We start from the raw sequence: 20,234 nt of genomic DNA on the forward strand, positions 1-20,234 counted from the left end.
AGGCCTCCCCCTGCACTGACGCTGAGCTGTCAGAGCCCCTCGGAGAAAGGAAGGTGTGAAATCAGCCCAGGTGTCCCCGAGGCGGGAGCAGGAGAGTTGGGGCGCTGTTTATGTAACACACCAGAAGCAAGGTTGTTTTTGCTGCTTGATTATCTGTCGGCCCAGCTGCCTGCCTCCTGCTCCCTTTTCCGACCACCCCCACTTTAAAAAAAAAAAAAAAAAAAGGAAAAAGAAAAGAAAAGAAAGCAAAGCAACCCTATAGCACTCAAGCCTTTTATTTCCTGACTATTCTGTTTGTCACAGCCGTGGACGCTGCAGAAACACATGGGGCTTGTCCTTATCGACCTGAGCTGGGATGAGTCAGGCACCGGAAGGCCTCATCCATCTGGACTAATGAGCCTCTCAGATGCCCCCCGCCCCCTCACCTGCCAAGAGGAGCCCGGCGAGGCCGGTGCGGTACCTGGGAGGGCCGGGGGTGCGTGGGCAGGCGGGCACCGCGGAGCTGCGCTCCGGAAGCCGGGGCGCAGCTGGGGACACGGGAGGGGCCCGGGAAGCCCACGGATCCACGCCCCCCTCCCCTGTCCTGTTCGAATTCTACTTTGAAGGACTTCACAGAGCTCTTTATTAAAATGTAAATGCCCCTAAAGGGCAGCCCTTAAGCCTTTGCTAGCTAATGGGATTAACTGAACTGAACACAGCCACCTGCAGGGAGGTGAGGCAGCTCGGGCCAAATCCCCACTTCTCAGCTGCGTCCCGGCTTCCTGTGAACACCCCTCGGAAGCCAGTCCCAGGTGTGGGGGCGCCTGCCTCTGGGAGCTCCGAGCAGCTGCCTCCACCTGACGGGAGCCATTGTTCTCAGGTGTCCTGACCCAAGGCCGGGCGTGGGCAAGTGGCTGCCCCGCGCCGGGACATTCCCCGCGCTGCCACCAGGGCCACTGACTTCCCTGAGTGGGCCCGCCAGCCACAGCGCACGTCCTGACAGTGGGTTTGCATGTGGCTTTCCTGATGGTAAGTGTATTAAATGGCCACAAACAAGTGCCACTTCCTAACCCTGCCGAGCTGACTTTCTCTCATGGAACAAAACCGGCCCCTGGCCCAGAGGCACACACATCTTCGGCCCAGCCCCTCCCTCATCTTGTATCTAAAAGTGAAAAACGTCTCCCTACCTCTCTGTACACGCACGCTTTCAGAGAAATAAGTGAAGGTCACGGAGCGCGTGCGGAGCCTTCCAGGAGGCCCCGCGATAAGACAGGCCAGTCCAAAGGTAATGAACAGATAACTTGAAAGGATTTGTGAAAGGGGAGTTGGAGATTAAACTCAGGAATTAAAAATGTTTTTCTTTCCAAAGGGGAATGAATTGTGCTTCTTCAGTACAGAGTATCTAGTTGCACGAGGGACCAGAAGAAGAAGCAGCCCACAGCTCCAGAGTCTAAGATGGAGGGCAGCCCAGGATCCAAGATGGAGGACAGAGCTAAAATGGAGGGCAGCCCAGGATCCAAGATGGAGGACAGAGCTAAAATGGAGGGCAGCCCAGGATCCAAGATGGAGGACAGAGCTAAAATGGAGGGCAGCCCAGGATCCAAGATGGAGGACAGAGCTAAAATGGAGGGCAGCCCAAGAGTTAAGATGGAGGACAGAAGTTAAGATGAAAAGCCCTCCACAGTATACCTCCACAGCTTGCTTCAAACTATAAACTCTCTCTCTCTTCCCACCGTCTCCACACAAACCCAGAGAGCTCCAGAAGACTGGAAGATTGAGTGGGAGGGTTTTCAGTCCTACAAGATCTTGGAAAGGCATGTCTGGCTCCAGACAGAGAAGAGAAAGAGAACAAGCTGGAGGTTCCCTGCCGCCCCACTGGGTCACCCCCTGGACTCCACCTCCTGGGGGGGCCTCACCAGCACCAGCACCACTTGGGGCTGCAGATGGCCCATCACTGAATGTTCACCTCACCCTGACACAGAAATCTGAATGGCTGTGCCTGTCTGATATCGCCATGTGGTTGTTGCTTGCGACTCACGTGGGTCTTTTGCAGTTGAGTTATCCTGACTGACAATACTTTTAGGTTAAGCCCTGATCTGGTTTGCTGACTAGGCTGGGGGAAGTGTCAGAAGGTTGCTGAAGTCAGTTGTTGACAATCTTGCCCATCTTAGCTGCTTCATCTACTCCCTAGTTCCTCAGCAGTGTTGTGAACCATGTGGGTTTGTTTGGATTGTAAGACCATCAAAGGCAGCAGCAATGTCTTATACCTTTGCCTTCCCCGAGGGGAAGGGCATGTATTAGGCTCTCAATACACATATATTGAATGGACGAATGAATGAATAAATGAAAATGCCCCAATGAAGGCAAACTCACCGACCCGGCAAGGATTTCATGCTTCTGGGAGGCTTGGTAGACACAGGAGCAGCTACTGCAAGCTAAGAAAGGCTACTAGAAAGGCAAAAAGGAAATAGGGCTATTTTGATGTCTAGTTTAACCCCCAGATTAGGAAATAACTTATCTGTAAGGAAAAATGGGTGCCTATGCACCGAGAACTGGGCAAGTAGTCCATGTTCTTTGCCAAGTTGGACACAATCTACATATGAGGTAAACCTCAGATCTGCCAATAGTCAAACATTTGAAAAATTAATTTGTGACAACTGTTTTCATTTTGGAAGCATGGTTTTCCTCAATTAGGCGTGTCATTTTATGCTAAATTCCCATTAAACACTTCCCAACAACCTTTCTTTCTTCTTTTCTGAAGAACCACCACCAACCCTTTACCCCCAACAATGCCTAAATATCACAGAAGGCCCACTTCATAAACATTTTTGTGGCGAGTCCTTTTACTTGACTATTAGAACAGCAATTGTCCCCCCCTCACACTCCACTGGCCCCTAATCAGCCATTTTGCTAAGTCTCAAAGCAATACAAATTTTAGTTCAAATCAATTAGTAACACATTTCTAACGCTGGGCGCTTGGGAAAGTGAACTCTTCCTGGAGGAGAGAAACTAAACCTTGAGAACAAATAGAAGCGTGGGCAACCAACCTAGCAAACTGCTTTTGCCTTTGTTTTGTTTTGTTTTGCTCTTTTTTAAAAGAAGGCAAAAACTTGGGAGAAGGGGGTCCTATCAAAACAAATAGCAGACTTTGATTTAATTTTTCACTGGAGCTAATGAATCAACACAGGACACAGGCAGCTGATGGAACATTTTCCCCATCAACGCCAGGAAACTAAAGGTCGGCCTGGTGTGTTATTCCCGTTTTTTCCAGCCTGAGATTTGCATCGGGATGCAATGTGCACTCTCAGCACCACCCCCTCCCAGCACGGAGCAATCCATGTTGTCCCAGAATCTACCTCCCCTTTTCCCCTCCCTTCCTCACTGAAAAGAATTGTCTCCCCTCTCTAATGATCATACCCAGGAGAATAAAACTTGTTTTTCCAAAGTGGGGGGAAGGAAGAAAGGAAGGAAGGGAGGAAGGAAGGAAAAAAAGAAAACAATGCCTATATACTGGGTCTGGCTGGGGCCAAATTCTGGAGGCCATCAACCTGTATACTTCCAAGCATTTCCTCTACACTGGAGACGCGCATAACGGACCGGGTGTTTGCTGGTAACTTTAGGATTTGCTGTTCTGTTTCAAGTAATTATTGAATCAAAAAACTCATGAAGATTGGGTGTGTTTTTTTAATTTTTTTTAAGGACAAAGTGGTCTACTGTGTGCCAGAGTTCTGAAAACCAACCGAACGACTAAGTGGGGCAAGGCATGTGAAAACACTTGGGAAATCCGGTTGTGCAAGAAAAGGGGGCTTATTAGTAATTTAAACAAAAAACAAAAATGGAATGATCATTTCAGGAGTAGGAGAGGAACATTCGGGGAAGCTGTGGGAGAGAGGGCAAGGGTCAGAGCTCCGCAAACAAGGGCGAAGGGAGGCAGCGGCCTCTTCCCTGGCAAACATGCCAGCCTCTTGGTTCCTGTCCTACTGAGGGGACTGCGGGAGCCCACAGGCGACTCCACGGGGCAGTGGGCTGGGGAAGGGATGACAACCCTGGCCTGCACTGCTGGGCCACCGCTGGCACTCCTTCTCCAAGTCAAGCCCGGCCTGGCTCCTCAGCTGTGCCGGCCACTGGGCACTGGGCCGGGCACTGGCAGCCCTCCAGCCTCTGCCTGGTGCAACTTCCATGACTTACTGTAACCCAATCCTCCTTCTAAACTAGAAGTTCCTAGAGGGCAGGAACCCCATCTGGTGTTTAGAGCAAAATTTAGCAAAGACTTTCTTTTCTTTCCTTTCTTCTTCCTTCCCTCCTTTCTTTCAAAACATTTAGTCTCCGTATTTACTTATCTCTTAGGAGATAAATGCACTTTTGGTCTTTCTTTCTCTCTCTTTCTCTCTCTCTTTCTTTTCTTTCTCTCTCTCTCTCTCTCTCTTTCTTTTCTTTCTTTCTTTCTCTCTTTCTTTCTTTCTTTCTTTCTTTCTTTCTTTCTTTCTTTCTTTCTTTCTTTCTTTCTCTTTCTTTCTTTCTCTCTCTCTCTTTCTCCCTCCCTCCCTCCCTCCCTCCCTCACTCACTCCCTCCCTCCCTCCCTTTCTTTCTTTCTTTCTTTCTTTCTTTCTTTCTTTCTTTCTTTCTTTCTTTCTTCTCTCTCTTTTGACAATGAAGACCTGGCTAAGGGGAGTTGGTTTTTAACTTCCTACTGTTAGTTCACAAGGATGCTAGGATTTCAGAAGGAAGAACAAAAGAAAGGGATTCAGATTCTTGCTCCATCTTTGAAAGGACTGGGCAAGTGAAAGAACTGTGACAGATACGATGGAGAATATGGGCAAACCTGGGAAACAGTGTGTGTGTGTGTGGGGGGGCTAAATACAAAAATGTTTGCATACCCTGGTTAATATCTTCCTTAGAAACAGCCACTCATCTAGGTAAAGAAGAGGGGTAAGGAGAAGTCAAGTCATGGCGGAGTAAGGGTGGGGTAAGGGGATTTTCTGTGATATTATCTGTCCTTTAAACAATACATACAACTCTAGTAAGAAAATGGGAAAGGGGCCAGGGGCAAAACAGATTCTCAGTCTGGTTACAAGCAAAAGTGGGCTATTTGGTCCCAAGTGGAACACCCTGAGTTACAAGGGGATGTGGTCCCTTATAAAGAAAAGGTGTGTGTGTGCTGGGTGGCATGGCTACCGGCAAAGAAACCCACCCAACGAACAGATCAAAGCCCTCTGTCTCCCCCAAACCACACAATGGCAGGATTGATGTTAGAGCTAACCCTCCAAAGGCCCAAGACAGGATGAAAGCCCACCCTAAGATGTAAGATACAGCCCCCCCACAGCCCCCCAAAAAACCGGGGCTTTTTCCTTTCGGTCTTTTTCTATTTCATCTAGAGAATTCTAAGTGGTCCCACTTCCTGTGAGCCATTCAGCTCTCTGCTGACCTCTGGTGGGGGAGGAGCTCTCCTGGACAGAAAAGGTGTGAGAAACAGGGGTGATCCACCTGCCCTCCTTCCCTAGCACCCCAACATTGGGGGGGACAGTTGCTGGGGTGAACTGTGTTCACTGGCCTTGGCTCAGGTTCAGGGCTACAGATTGGGAAGGGTGGAGAGGGAGAACAAGAGAGGTTTTAAAGAAGCCTTAGAATATTATGGGCTTAAGGGAAGAATGTTGAAAAAGTTTGTCAACTTAAAGAATTTTAGCAGCAGGGTTGGGGGAAGCTTTCGCCTGAAGTTAATGTTTTACTTGGTTTCTTTGACTTTTCAACTATCAAAGAGGGGAGAGAACACATCTAAGAATGGTGTATGGAGGTCAAGATTAGAAGAAGAAGAAGCTGTCACTGCTGGACTTTGAAGGCCCTTCTCGAAGAGATGATGTCATTATTTTACAGCTGCTGAAGGGAAGGGAGGGGACAGGGATGGAAAGAAATGGCAAGAGTGCCTGTTCTTTCTGGAACCAAGGACCTGGCCATCAGACCCAAGTTCCCTGCCATTGAAAATGTGGTCAAAGAAGACAAAAGTGACTTGCCCCAAGTGCAATGCTGGGCCTGAGAGGAAGGCTGGGGGTCCCATTCTTAGCCAGGGAAGACACCTCACTAAGAAGACGGCCCCCTCATGCATGGCGGACCTGCAGCACTGAGGAGTGGAGAGATGTTGAGAAGGGGGAAAAATGAAACTAGCCTTAAATGTCAGAGACCCTGAAACAGCCAATGATACTCTCAGGGAATGAAAAAACCACAAGGATCCATCCTCTTCGGATGCCTTCTCTGTAAAACAGCACCAATAACCACCTGCAGTTCTACTCCCTCACCTCCCTGTGTCTTCCCATACTGTCTCAAATGCTAACTCCTCCAGGCAGGCTCCCTGGATTTCTCTGCCCACCTCTAAATCTCTTTCCTAGCTCTCTATTAGGGTGGGGGAAAAACGCACCCCTCACGTCTGCTTCCTGCAAAGATTTCCCCAGGGATGAGTACCCACAAGTTATTTATTATTTACCAAAGGACAAAAGAAAGGTCAGCCTAAAATTTCCTGCACAATCTGTTGTTTTTGAAAGGGTGCTTTTAGACAACTGTGTGTGTGTATATATATGTGGGGGGGGGGGGGAGCATACCTGTTCTAGTTAAACTTTTTCATTAGCAAATTAAAAAAGTTTTTAAAGTGAGAAGGACATCTCTCTGATTTTTCAGATGAGAAAAATGGAAGATAAAGCCACTGGCCCAAGGTCTCTGAACTGGTTCCCAGCAGAGCTGGGGTGCGTGGGCTGGAATTTGGAGGTCACTGACCATGTGTTGTCCTGCACTGGCTGAGGTCTACAGAGAAACTAGTTACAGTGACAGGATTTGTCCCCAGAGGTCAATTGCTCAACTAGAAACCCTTTGAAACTCTCCCCGGGGCTGAAGGAGCAGGGGCTGCGTCCCTGGGAGGGGGTCGGGGAGGGGGCGGAGCTGTGCCGCAGGCGCCTGCTCACCAGTTAACAGCCAGGCTCTCAACTGTGAAAGCCGAGCGCCATCTGCCAGCCAATTCTGGGCAGCCTCGCTTTGTTTTACTGTTCTACTTCCCAGCCCTAAATATTTGGGGTTCTCACCACTTTCCCTAAGAATAAAAAGTTATTCCCTGCTCAGAACCTGCCCCATATACAAATACGAATCTTAATTTAAAAGAAACCTCAAGAGAGAGAGAGAAGAAAAGGGAAATCAAAGAAGAAACGAGGGATTTGCTAGGAGGCTTGCTTCTGCCCCCGTTCCTGAGTTGTGTGGTTTCTGGGGAGCCTGGGCCCAGCCCCTCTTCTCCAGGGAGGCCGCCGGATTGATAGCCTTCCTCCTGAGCCCTTCTTCCGGGCAGAAGGGAAGGTAGGCCCCCCAGCTTTGAGCCTGTCGTAATCCCTGAAGTCAGACCCTACCCCCTGGAAAATCAAGGTTTTAGGGCCAGAAAGAAAGGAGAGAGAAGTGGGGGGGGGAGAGAGAGAGAGAGAGAGAGAGAGAGAGGTCTCTGCCCCTTGTCAACTTAAGTGTTAGAATAAGACGTCTGCAAGGGTGTTGGGTATGTCCCTGCTGACTGACTGTGAGTCTGTCTCCATCTAGAATCTCCTTTCTCAAGCCTGTCTACCTGCTCACCTGGGGTCATTCCCTCTTTATGCATAAAGCTGAATACTAAACCTACAGATGGAAGTCCCTCCATTGACCATGGCAGAATAGTCACAAAATGAAGCATTGTCAAAAAGTTTAAGAATCAATTGGCCTTTTCTGGATGTCACTTGGCAAATTCATGGAGTCCTTGAATAGTTGTCTAGACGCAACCATGGTCCCAGAAATGAGAACCCTCTAAGCCAGTGCTCTCTGTCCACCCTCCTAGGACCCTCCAGAAAAGTTGGGGCTCCCCACTCCATCCGTCATTAAGGCAATGTAGGAAGATAGCAAGCAATAATCACCATAAGCTCATCCCACGGCAAGCGGCCCTGAGATAAATGACTCCCTAAGATGGGTCCAGAATGACTGGATCCTTCAGGAAAACTTCCAAAGGCTCCCATTTGGAAAGGGCACCCTCTTTCAAGTGTCCATCTTAAAACCTGTCCAGGCCATTGGTGTGCAAAACAAAAATGATCTAATATGCTTCCCTTTTAGCTGCAAAAAGGAAGAAATTAAGTCACAGAAATGTTGAATGATAATAAGTAGCTATTAGTTTTCTGACAATCCAACTTTAAAAATTTTCCTCATGTTTGGCACTTGTTTTTGGGATCGGCCTGGAGCCTTCTAAGCATTTCCTTGGAAGGATGTTGCACTTGGTCCCAGGCAGAGTGTTGAAATCAACATTCAGAAAACATGCCTTGGGTAATGTCGAGGATTCTGCAATAAGAAGGTATTAATTACTTAAAGGGAACTTGCTTAGCTGAACTTGGAACATTAAAAAAAAAAAGATTTTAAACTTTGCATGTCCAATACATAACTTATCAAAAACTCTATCCCTTACCTACAGTAATCCTAACAGTAAAAATAAAATTGTTTAGATTTGATAGAGATGTCTGGATCGTCGTTCCCCACCCCTCTACTTCACAATGAACTTAAAGACCACAAGTTTCCAATTCTCCAAGAAATAAAAAAAAAAAAACTATTAAAAAAATTAAATCCCTGATGAATTTGTAATATCTAAAGGCTCTATTAAAAAACCAGATGGGAGCAAAAATATAATATTTTAGGCTCAAAATATAATAAAGAAGCGATCAAGTCTTCTTCCATAATGGTTACTTGGGAGAGAGGCTAGTAAGGTGCATGTTGGGGGATTAGGTCACTGTTTACAAGTAAAATCATGATTTAGTCCTGTTATGAGTATTCCAAGGTTATTGGTATAGTATCCTCCCTACAATGGGGGAGAGGGGGCGTCAACCATCCTATGAAAGACCAAGTGCAAGATTCTTGATCAGGAAATATCCTGGGGTCATTACTGCTACTGGCATACCTATGTTTTTATCCCTAAAAGATTTTACTTTGCCTTTCTCAGTACAGTCATCCACAGGCATCCCTTCCACTACCCCACCCTACCCACCCCTGCCAGGTAACTTCCTGCTTGGAAATACCTATTGCTAAAAGTTATGGGTGACTTCCACTCAATGGGCTGACTCCCTATGGGCCTGGGACTAAAGCGACCCAGCCGTTGGGGCCCACACAGCCACTATAAGTTTCCATTAATGCTGTGTGGGACTCCTGCAGAGTGAGGCACCTGCCACCTCAGCAGCTACCTGCCCCCTGAGTGCCAGTCCTGGCTATCTTGGCGTCCCTCTCTACGATGTAGAATGAATTAATTTAGTGCACAGAGTGAGAATCCCCAGCCTGCTATATACACAGCCCTCTGAAGAAGCACTGAATGGTAAATGTGATCACTTAAGGGTTAAAATCTATTTCAGACCTAACTTATCCCAGCCCACTGATTAGCTGTCTTAGTTAATCAGAGGCTTAGACCAATTCATTATTTGCCTTCTAGAATAATTTCCTTTTCTGTCCCATTTTGGGTCACCTGGGTCATTTGGGTCATCTGGGTTGTTTTCTGAGATTTCTGGAAATGGCTTCTACCGAGGATTCAGGATCCCTAACATTGGAATGAACAGTTGAGACTGGTTACTACAACTGAGGTCAACAACCTTTCCCTCTGGAGATAACCTTCCTTTGGAAGGTGTTCCAGGTATGACATATCTGACCTCTACCTTCCTCAGAACTTGAGAATGTTAGGGCAGTGGTTCTCAAGTGGAGATGATTTTGTCGTCGTCCCCCCCAGGGGGACATTTGGCAATGACTAGAGACAGTTTTGGTGGTCACCTTGTGTATGTATGGGGGGGGGGGGGCGTGGGTTTTGTGTGTGTTACTGACACTAAGTGGGTGGAGGTCGGGGATGCTGCTAAACGTCCTCCAGTGCACAAGATGACCCCCCCATGACAAAATGTCAGTGGAGCCACTGTGGAGGACTGTCCCCCACAATGCTCCCCAAATCCCAGCACATAACCAACAGGGAGAAATCACAGCTTAAAAATAAGAGGCTGGGTCTGACTGCAGCTTTGGGGGCTATCACACCTGGGTCTCGTCCTGTCCTGGGGGTGAATGTGAAACGAGACACTTCCTTCCTCACGGGCTCTCCCCTTCCCCTTCCATTCCTCCCAGGGATGCGACATCTCCCGTGCCTTAGGCTGCCTCACCATCTAGTGGCCACCTGGAATAGCAGCTCACCTTCACCACCACCAGGCCCTTCCAGAGCCAGCCACTAAAACGTCACATCTGAGGAGGGCAGTGGGCTGGAGGACCCCGGATGACGTGTCTGATTTTATGGACCAGCTAATTAAGCATCTTGTGAGCCTAATGACCTCTACTGAGAGCTGCAACGAGGGATTAAGATGGACACTTTCTGAGATTTCAAAAGCCCATGAAAGCCAAAAAACTCAGGGTGCAATGACAAAGCCTTATGTTTTATTAGTGTGGACCCCCACAGGGCTTCTGCTTAAGTCCTTTGGACACTGAGTTGCCACCTGTAACTATAGATAAGAAAATGGCATCTATTTAAAAGGATGTGTTCAAGCAGCCACGTAATTGAAGTACGTATATGCTTCCTAAGTAATTCTGTCTATTATTGACAGGTTGGTGTTTTCCTCCTTTCTTTCTTTCTTTCTTTCTTTCTTTCTTTCTTTCTTTCTTTCTTTTCTTTTCTTTTCTTTTCTTTTTTCCTCAGTTGGACCCATCAACTACTTTTATAGCTAAGGAAACTCAGGCCCAGGCCTGTGGTTCCAGAGGTTGGGAGCATTGAGATGAACAGCAGCTAAGTTATAGCCCCCTCGTTCCTGTTTCCTTTGGCAGAGCCCTGGCTAGCAGCCTTTCCTGGTCCTAGACCACATCACAATGCCTGACTTTAGTATTTGTGCATCTTCCTAAGCCTTATTCTCCTCAGAAATCCTACAGATTCAAACTTACCTGAATGCAGGTGCCCTGTAAAAAAAAAAATCTTCAGGGTCATTTGCACATCAGCAATCAGTTTGATGAAAGGTAGAATTGTTCAATAGGACAGAGGAGAGAGGTGATGTGGTCTTTTGACTGCGGGGAGAAGCAAGACCTGGGCGCACCCACTGAGGCTCTCGCGGCCCAGGTTTGTATTTCCTTCTAAGAACCCACACTGAGTGTGGCGCTGAGCCCGTGGAAGCGTGACTGTGGCACTCCTTAGAAAGTGGGTACAAGACATTTCCTTCTCATTATCAACTCATTAAAGGAAGTTTAAGGTACTGACTCTGTCCCACACATGAAATGTGTGTGACAACGTCGGAAACGTTGACTGACTCATCGTAAATTCGGGATCAGATAACAATGGGTACCTTTTTACCTCTCTCCTCGCCCCAGATTGAATCATTAAGAAACATTTAGAAAGAGCTAATGTTCCAAGTTCTGTAGGCAGAACTCCACTAGTCAAAAGGCTCACGAAACTCTCTTGAGGGTTTAACAAATTACTCTGCGATGCAATTTTGGATTTGCGCTCTAAGTGAGTACAACAGAGCCACCCTCCCTTAATTGTCACTGCTCCATCACAGATCAGTTACCTAACATCCTTTCCTTGTTACAGCCCCCAGTCGCCGCCTGTGTAAAACTGCTCCGATCATTCTAACTGGAATGGTACCTACATATCTCCCGCGCAACCTATCTGTCTGAGACCGGAGCGCCCTGTCTCCTCCGAGCACGTGATGATCAACCATATTTTAAAAGCCCAACATTGCTTTTTCGAGTTGTTCCCTACCTTGTTCTTGGAGGTTTCATCTTCCATTCCCAGGGGCTGGCCTGCTTCACCATCTGGATGTCAGGAAGGAAACTAAAGACAACCTTTGTTTTTTGCACGTGTAATGACCATAGAACAATCTGTGCTCAGGTCCCTGGGCTCAACCCCAGTATATTGAGTTGATTTACCATAGAAGGTCTAATAGGGACAGATGACACTTTTTCAGGACAAATCAGAAAAGTTCTCTCACCCTCTCTCGGCCATGACACTCACCAGAGTGACTTCACACAATCATCAATGTGGCAAGCTGCGGTCACCTGTCTACTGCTTGGGTTGACCTTTGTTTACCAAGAGTGTACAAAGCAAAGAGTGTACTCTGAAACAGAGAGACAGGAAGAATGGGTGCCCTTGACTCTTAGAACTTGTAAGTTCTTATGGGGAATACAGACAACAAAAAACACAAACAAAAACTTCACTGGGAGCAAAAAGGTCAGAAAGGAAAAGTAAATTTCTAAAAATAATGGTTATTGCTCACTTACTGGGCACATACACATGCCAGGTGCCAGGCTGGAGCCAGCCTTTTGGGGGCTCCTCTCAATTTCTAGAGGGTAGCTTCACTTCTAGTATCTGGCCTTCCTTTTAGCAGACTTAAGGAAAATGATATGTCCTCCTGACTCTTCTGGAAACACCTTCCCCTGTTCATAGGCTGGCTGGCCAGTCATCGCTGGGGTTTCTCACTCGTCTTTGACACTTTTCTAAAAGTCACTTAGGACTTGCAGGTGGGGGCTTCTGTGGGACTCCCAAAAGGCAGACTCAGGCCCATTTCTCTTTCACTTCCTGAAAAGACCAGGATCTTATGTCCAGGTTGGCCACAGGCTGGAATAGGATTCTGATGGGACAAAGACCCTTTCAGTTTAATTCAATAAAATTTGTTAAGGTGGGTGTTAGCAGGGCCAGAGTCTCAGAGTCTCTATTGCTGTAGGGGCCCCCAGAGCTGGAGAAGGTTACTTAGACTGACCAATGCTTGTAGTTCCCTCCTGGACTGCCTGTTCTCATTGATGCTGGGAACCCTCTGGTATCAACTAGCCCTACCCTCTGCTTTGAAAATTGCTCCTCCTCCCAAGAAATTTGATTTTAAAATAGTCAATTGGCATGTTAATTTCACATTCCAAAGATGGGTTTGGAAAAACCCCACTTTGCCACAGGTGAAAGAAACCGAGAAGCGTAGAGACCAATTTTCATTGTCTGTTCATATGCCTACTAAAAGTTACCTTATGCATTTTAAGAGCCACCATTTTGCTGGGAGGTGAGAAGTATGCTTTTTTTGGGGGGGGGGGGTGAGGAAATCAACTCTAAAAAGAAGAGGCATGGCCAGTTTGGGAAATTTCAAATATAGTCAATTGGATTATCTTCCTAAAAAGAAATTTATTTCTTTGCTTAATACTAGCCTTCCCACAGGAAAACCAAAAAGTGATTTCTAAGATTATGCACTGACTCTCACTATGCTTCCTGACTAAAAGGAAGAAATACTTTAAAAAAATCACTATGAAGGATACTGGGCAACAGTTATTTTAATAGGGTCATTAGATCTGAGGCAGGCTTCTAAATAGTCTATTACATCAGAACACTAAAAATGTAGGGAAGCGGTGCATAAAAACAACTGCATTTTAAAGTTATTATTATTTTTAGTGGAAACTCAAGTCAGTAGGAAAGCTTTAGATCCTAAAGAAAACCACAGGGTGGAAGGGGGGAGATTTTAAAAAAGACTCAAATGAAAACCTGCATTTAAAAGAAAGAAGGAAAAAAGCCCAACAAACAAGCTAAAACTGCAGTGTTGGCTGATGAGTTAAAGCAAATGGTGGAAACTAAATATCACCATAGCAATGACAGGTATCTCAGAAATGGGGGGAGTTCATGTTTCACGTACACTCAATGGACATTTATAACCAGGAATCTGTCAGGGTTTGGCTATAATTCAGAAAGCAGAAGACTGCTGGACACCTGTCATCTGACAAGGGATTTTAAGAGCACACAGTACACTTACAATAATCATGCTTTACATTTAAATAATACGTTACAGCTCATTACCACAGTGTTGGATAAGCATGGATTCCTGCACTTACCTTGCAGTCTTTGAGCAAAAGCCCCTGACATTTAATCTCTGAGCTTTTGGTTTATTTGCCTATGAAATGGGGTCCTATCATGTTTTTATTGCCCAGGGCTGTTTCAAAGGACAAATGTGACTCCATGAAAGGCTTTTAAAAATACAATAAGAATGTGTTCTCATTATGTGGAATCATTACTATTTACTGGTGACTAATAACTCGAGAGCAGTTCGTGTACTCCCCTCTTTTGTGTCAGGAGGGAATTTACAAAATGGCTTCACACGGTTTTTCATGGAATATATAATGTGAGTAAATTATAAAATTTAACCTACCTCTATAGGGAAAAAAAATAGTTTTTGAGAGAAATTAAAGGGAAATTGGATTTTAAAAGACAGGAAAGAATTTTGACCTTTGAGAAGCACGAATTACTACTACTGGGAGACAGAAAAAGGGAAAATGATACAAGTCTCTCTTAATTCTAAAAATGTTGTGGTCTAAACAAAACTGGATAAGAATAAAGCTCATAATAATAAGAGTTGGGATTAAAACAAAACAAAACAAAACCCCCCACAACATTGTGGCCCGACAAGCCACCCCCTTCCCACTGGACTGAGAAGCCCAGTGGGTATGGAAAATGGGTGTACTAGGGGGGAAAAAATCGGTGCTCTGCAAGATGGCTGCAATGCATCACTGTTGCACCTGGTGACATAAATAAATTATCATAATATTAATTGAAATTCACTGTATAAATTAAGTGTCATGACAGAATGGCCATTCTTACACATAGCATTTTTCTGCACATTTTTAATAAATGCAGCAGTAACTAAGAAATTCTAATCTAGCAGCCCCTTCAATTCTTAAAACATGAGGGAATCACACCCAAATTAGGTTTCCAAAAATGTTTAAGCCACAAAAAAATTATCCAGTGGGCAAGAGAAACATGGAAACAATTACTGGATAGTGGAATAAGGAAAAGTCTTCAACTCTTTTGATATTCTAGAATTTTTCTCATGTTATTGATTCTACTTACCTACCTACCTACCTTTCCCTTTTAAGATTCCCTGAATAGAGTACAGGGACATAGTCAATAATATCATAGTAACCATAGATGGTTACTAGACTTATTGTGTATATTCACGATTTATAAGGTATATTCAGGTCTAATCATAATGTTATATACCTGAAACTAATATAATACTGTATGTCAACTATTTTTTTTAATCCCTGTAATGTTAAGCTGTGCGGGCAATAAAAACAGAGAACATATATACACAAACACACCTACACACACACACACACATTGAAAAAGCAACAGATGAATCTGCATATCACAAATTCAGAGCCACATCAAAGGATGGTCATTTAGTCTGCATTTTCAGTGATGGGAAGAGGGATGTCTTGTTTTATATGTTAGGACTAGAATGTTAGTAAAGAGTCTTGTCCTAAATAATAGTCCTCATCCTTACCCCCCCCCCCCCAGTGAATAACTCAGATCCAGATGGGGTAGGTACCTCTCTTGGCACCTGGGGAAAATGAAACTTGGTCAGAAACTATAAGTCTGGCCATATGAATTCAAGTTCGTGCTACACATGACCTGAGGTTTGGTGTCCTGGACCACCACCCTGGGAGCAGAGCCAGGACAATGGTAAATTTCTTGCATTAAGGTTAATTTTCCCCTTCCCCTCATAAAAAAAACAAGGGAAACTTCTAATATTTGTAAGACTCAGACCCCAGACAAAGGCAGTTTGCTGCTGGGTTGACATTTGCATCATCTATGGTAAAAGCCTCTAGTACTGATTTGAATGGACTGTGCCCCGCCCAGAATAGAGGGCTCAAGACATTGAGTAGAGGAGACTTTGATGGAGACCAGCTGGGAGGGCTTCATTGCACAAATGAGGCAACTGAAGCCCAGCAGGCAAGAGACACTACCCATTAGTACCCACTAGGGGCCAAGGGCACACTGTCCCTGGGCCCTCCTGTCTTCACTCAGTTGCATTTCCTTCACAGGTTTGCTTCCCAGAGCTATGCTTGGAATATTGAAATAGGGCTGTTATGCCAAAATCAGTTGTTTATAGAAAAACAGTGTGTTGTCATTTGAAGCTCTGTGGCTTCAGTACAGCTGGGATATCTAAAATTTAAACTTTATCTTTCTATATGTTTTAGGGAAAATGATGATGTCATTGATCTCCTTGGGTGGGCATAAATGACCATCACATTTTAAACTGTGATTTGTGAGAGACACACATCACAAAAGCTTACATGTCCAGAATATCATTAATTAAAACCATCACACATTATAAAATAATTAACATTTAGCAAAGCCTTAGAAATTGTGATCTTCAAATCCCTTGAAAGGTTTTAGAGAAAAAAAAAACAAATAAATGAAGATTTGGAGTTTTACTTTTGAAATTTCTACTTAAGCCACGCATTCAGACTATTGCTAATTACTGCTTTGATTAAATGTGGCACAAGGAGTCAACACCCCAGATTTGAACCAAAGGAGTCTTGAAGAGGCAAAGGGGGTGGAGCTTGGGCGGGGCCAAGGAAGGACTTGAAGATAGGGGAGGTCTTGTTGTGGGAGGGCGGGGCCTCTGGAGAAAGGCGGGGGCAGGCAGAGGAGCCTCAAAGTACCTTTCTCACATGGTTATTGACACAAGATATTTTCAATTTTTTTTTTGACCGTCAGCCCATTTGGAGAGGATCTTACCTTTGAGCCTCTTTGCCCCCACCTAAAGCTGCTTGAAAAGATTCATATGCAGATATTTACACATTTCACAAGTCACAGTCAGTTTTACCACATTTTGTCCACACACTTAAAATACACTCGGAGCATTTTTTTTTCAAGTTTTATTTTAATTGCATTTCAAACACAAGCTGGCAGTCCACTCCCAACGCACAACCCCTTTATAAACCAAGCCCTTCCTGCTGCGCTAGTGTGTAAGTGTAAGTGATTGGCTTACCTCTGGCTTGTCCCTAGGAAAAAAAATTATTTCATATTTTTAAAACACAGCCACGCCCACCCCCTTGGAACCAGTCCCGTGTGGTTTGGATCCAGACTTGCTTACAGCAGGTTTGTGTGTTTTTCCCTCCCGCATCCCGCTACCGCCCCCGCCCCCCGTCAGGTGAGCCGAGTGTGTGCAGAATACCGAACTTATGTGTGCAGCCCCTGACGCCCCAGATACCTGAGTGTCTGGTTTTTCAACCGTAAAGGTGGGAGGGTTTGGCGAACGAATGAGAAGTGAGGAAACGCTTAGCGCAAAGGGAAAAAAGAGAGAAAGACATACAGAAAAAAAGGTTATGGAGGCCAGCAGGAGGTGGCCCCCTCACCCCCCGGCCAGGGTCCCAACGTATTACCAAATGTCCCACCACCTTCTCTTCGCATTTTCCTCGCCGCCGCTGCAGAGCACCAGCTCACAGGTACCACCAGAGTGTACGAACACAAAGTTTTTGCCCGCGCTATGGCGCACAACACAAGACAGCCCGTTTCCCAGTACAAGTACACAGTCGGCGGGTAATTTGGGGGTGCCAGGGATGGGAATTGGGGAACGCTTGAGCATTCATGCACAGGCGGACACAATATGGACACCAACACACACCAACGACAAGCCGTCTGACTCCAAGCAGCCGTGCCAGGCGAGGCGGGGCGCGCCATCCCCAACGACCCCAGCCAGCCACCACGGCCTCACCAGCTCAGCTGGAGGAACCCCGAGGCCCTTCCCCAGCAGTTCCGGGCTCACCTGCGGCCCTCGCCTTCCTGGCCGTTCCCCCACCCCAGGATTCGGGGTCGTCTTACGGCCGCTGGCGCTGGTTTGTCCAGCTGGAAACGACCCTCAGTGTTGTACGGCACCACTTTTCTCCCTGGAGGGTATATACTTCGACCACCCGGGACCACCCAAGACCACCTCCCACTACTGGGGCGAAGTTAGGGCCCCTCACTGGAACTTCCTAGCCGGCTCTGCCGGCCTTGCCCAGACACCCTCCTCCCGCCGCCGGGCCCCGAGCCCCACCGGGCAGCCCTGCCACCTCCTCCGGGGTCCCCGGGCGGCCCTGCTCCCCACGGGCAGAGTCCCCCACATTACCTAGAAGCAGCAGGCGGTGCGTACACATGTACCCCATCTTCTCATCCTGGAGTTGCTTGTCGATGAGCTTGCTGCGTTTCTTCTCTGCGCGCTTCTGAGCGCGCTGCTCCAGGGCTTCCTTGCGCATCTGTCTGCGCTTCTCGGCCAGAGGAATCTTCTTGACCTTGGGGCTGCGCGGGGCTCGGGGCTCGGGGCTCTCGGCTCGCCCGAAGCATCCTCCGAAAGCTTGCATGAGGAAGTTGCGGAGCAAGTTACGCTGCGGCTTTCGGCGGCGGCGGCTTCGCCGGGGCTGCAGGCAGCGGTAGCATCCGAAGGTCCCGTCATCGGACTCATCGCTGCTGCTGACCGACCCTGCGTCGTCGTCGCGGCCGCGCTCGGACCGGATCCGCCAGGCATACGCGCGAGTAGGCTGTGGAGTAGGCGGATCGGCAGCCTGGATCTCGGGGCTGGGGGGTCTAAGGAAACGGGGCTTGGGGCGCGCTCCGGAGGCAGGGGCTCCGCGGGCAGCAGGCGCGGCTGGGACAGCACGGGCTGCCCCGGCGGCGGGAGCACCAGGGGCGGCAGCGGCTGCCCCGGCGGCTGGAGCGGCTGCGGCGGGAGCGTCTCCCCCGGCAGAAGCTGCCCCGGCAGAGGCTCCTCCGGCGTCTGCAGCATCAGGGGCGGCGGGAGCGGCCCCGGCGGCCCCGGCGGCAGGGCCGGTCCCGGAGGCGAGCGCGGCCCCGGCGGCAGGAGCTCCGTCTCCGGGAGAGGGGACTTTTCCTCCCTCCGCAGCTGCGGTGGCCGAGCTTCCTTCCATCTCAGTTGCTTCGCCCTCGACTGGGGGTCTCTCTCCCTCTGCTCGCTCTCTCTTAACTGGGGCTCCGGAGACCTCGAGGGGCGGGCCGTCAAGCGCGATTGGGGGGCTGTCCATGTTGACGGGAGCGTCGTCGACCCCAACGGGGGTGCTGCCAATCTTGATCGGGGGTCCGGAGATCTCCATCGGGGGGCCGTCTCCCACGAAGTGTGGAGGAGGTCTGACAGCCTCTCGGGATGAGCTGCTGATGGCGCCGGGGACCCAGAGGGGGGGCTCGTCCTCGGCGGGAGCGAGGAGGACCGCACTCGGCGCCGTGACTGCCGCGAGCTGGCTGCCCCCACCGTCGATCTGTAGGTCAGCTCGGGGGAGTCCGGGGGGTGGGCTGTCGTCCCCGAAGGCTGCTCCATCAAACTCAAATGGCATAGCCTCCTCAGGGGGAGGGCTGCAGCCTCCTCTAACGCCTGCGTCTCCAGGACTGAGGGCTTGGGGCTCCTCGGGGGGAGCACTAAAGACCCCCATACCCGGGCCTCCTGGAGCGAGGTCTGAGACCTGCAGGGGAGGTTGGCTGCCATCTGCCTGGGCAGGCTGCTCAAACTCATAGGGCATGGCTTCTTCAGGTGGAGGGCTGTAGCTTCCCAGGCCTGGTCTGGCCTCGTCGAGGACTCTGGGCTCCACGAGCGCCGGGCTGAAGGTCTGGAGGCCTGCATGGGCTCCACTGGTGTCTCCAGGCTGCTGCAGGGCAGGCCAGAAGGCTCCCAAGTTGGGTTGCTCGACCTCGAAGGGCATGGCTTCCTCAGGAGGTGGGTTGTAGTCTCCATGGGCTCTGCCTTCCTCAAGGGCCTCGCTGAGGTCCTGGAAGTTGGGCCTGGAGACCTCTGGGGGCCCACAGACCTCACCTTCAATCTCGTGGGGGATGGACTCGCTGGGAGGCGGTTGGGTCTCCATCTCTTCGGCTGCGCTAGGCCCAGCACTGGGGGCAGCTGCCCCTGAGGCCTCCAAAGATGGTTGCTCGGGCTGCTCCCCGAGTTCAAGGGGGATATCGCGTTGTCCTGACATATTATTGCCGTCGAGGCAGTTGCGCACGCCCATAACACGGTGGCGGACTCTTAAAATAAACTTGGGGCCCCGTAAGACGGAGCACCCAACCAAACTAGGGTGAAAAAAAAATATTTAAGAAAAATCAAAGTATCACCTAGAAAGTTCTCCAACCTCACTTGCCAACCCTTGTGAGGTCAGGGGGTTCAGGGCCTCAAACCCTAGACTGTGGTGGAAGCAACTCTATTGTTGCTAGTGGAGTCTTAGCTCCTTCTTGGCCACATTTTATCCCCTCAGGCGTGACCTTGACGCCCCCCTTGGCCTGCCCTTGTCCCCTCCTCTGTCTCTCTGTCTCTGTCTCTCTCTTGTCTTCCAGGCCAGCCCGCCCGCTTGGATGTGAGGAGCGTGTCGATTCGGTCCGAAAATCGCTCGTAGTGCTCTCTCTTTGCCACCAGGGGACGCCGGCCGGGTGCCCAGGTGGCTGCGGAAGCTGGCTTCTGTCGCCGGGAGCCCCGGACTTTGGGTA

At 48.5% G+C, this 20,234-nt stretch overlaps 1 protein-coding gene across 3 annotated transcripts in view; it reads right to left on the reverse strand.

The window, feature by feature from the left end:
* The window catches only part of GNAS (GNAS complex locus), a 51,084-nt gene extending 31,322 nt beyond the window's left edge, over positions 1-19,762 (reverse strand). For 2 of the 3 annotated variants that reach the window (XM_066236421.1, XM_066236420.1), the window contains exon 1: positions 17,881-19,762. In XM_066236421.1, the coding sequence (XP_066092518.1) occupies positions 17,881-19,762 (1,882 nt within the window). Of the gene's footprint in view, positions 1-17,551; positions 17,660-17,880 lie in introns of all 3 variants that reach the window. The other variant, XM_066236419.1, reaches the window with a different exon arrangement.
* Between the last annotated feature and the right edge of the window lie 472 nt (positions 19,763-20,234).

Source organism: Saccopteryx bilineata, chromosome 6 (assembly GCF_036850765.1).
Source record: "Saccopteryx bilineata isolate mSacBil1 chromosome 6, mSacBil1_pri_phased_curated, whole genome shotgun sequence".
NCBI classification, from domain to species: Eukaryota; Metazoa; Chordata; class Mammalia; order Chiroptera; family Emballonuridae; genus Saccopteryx; species Saccopteryx bilineata.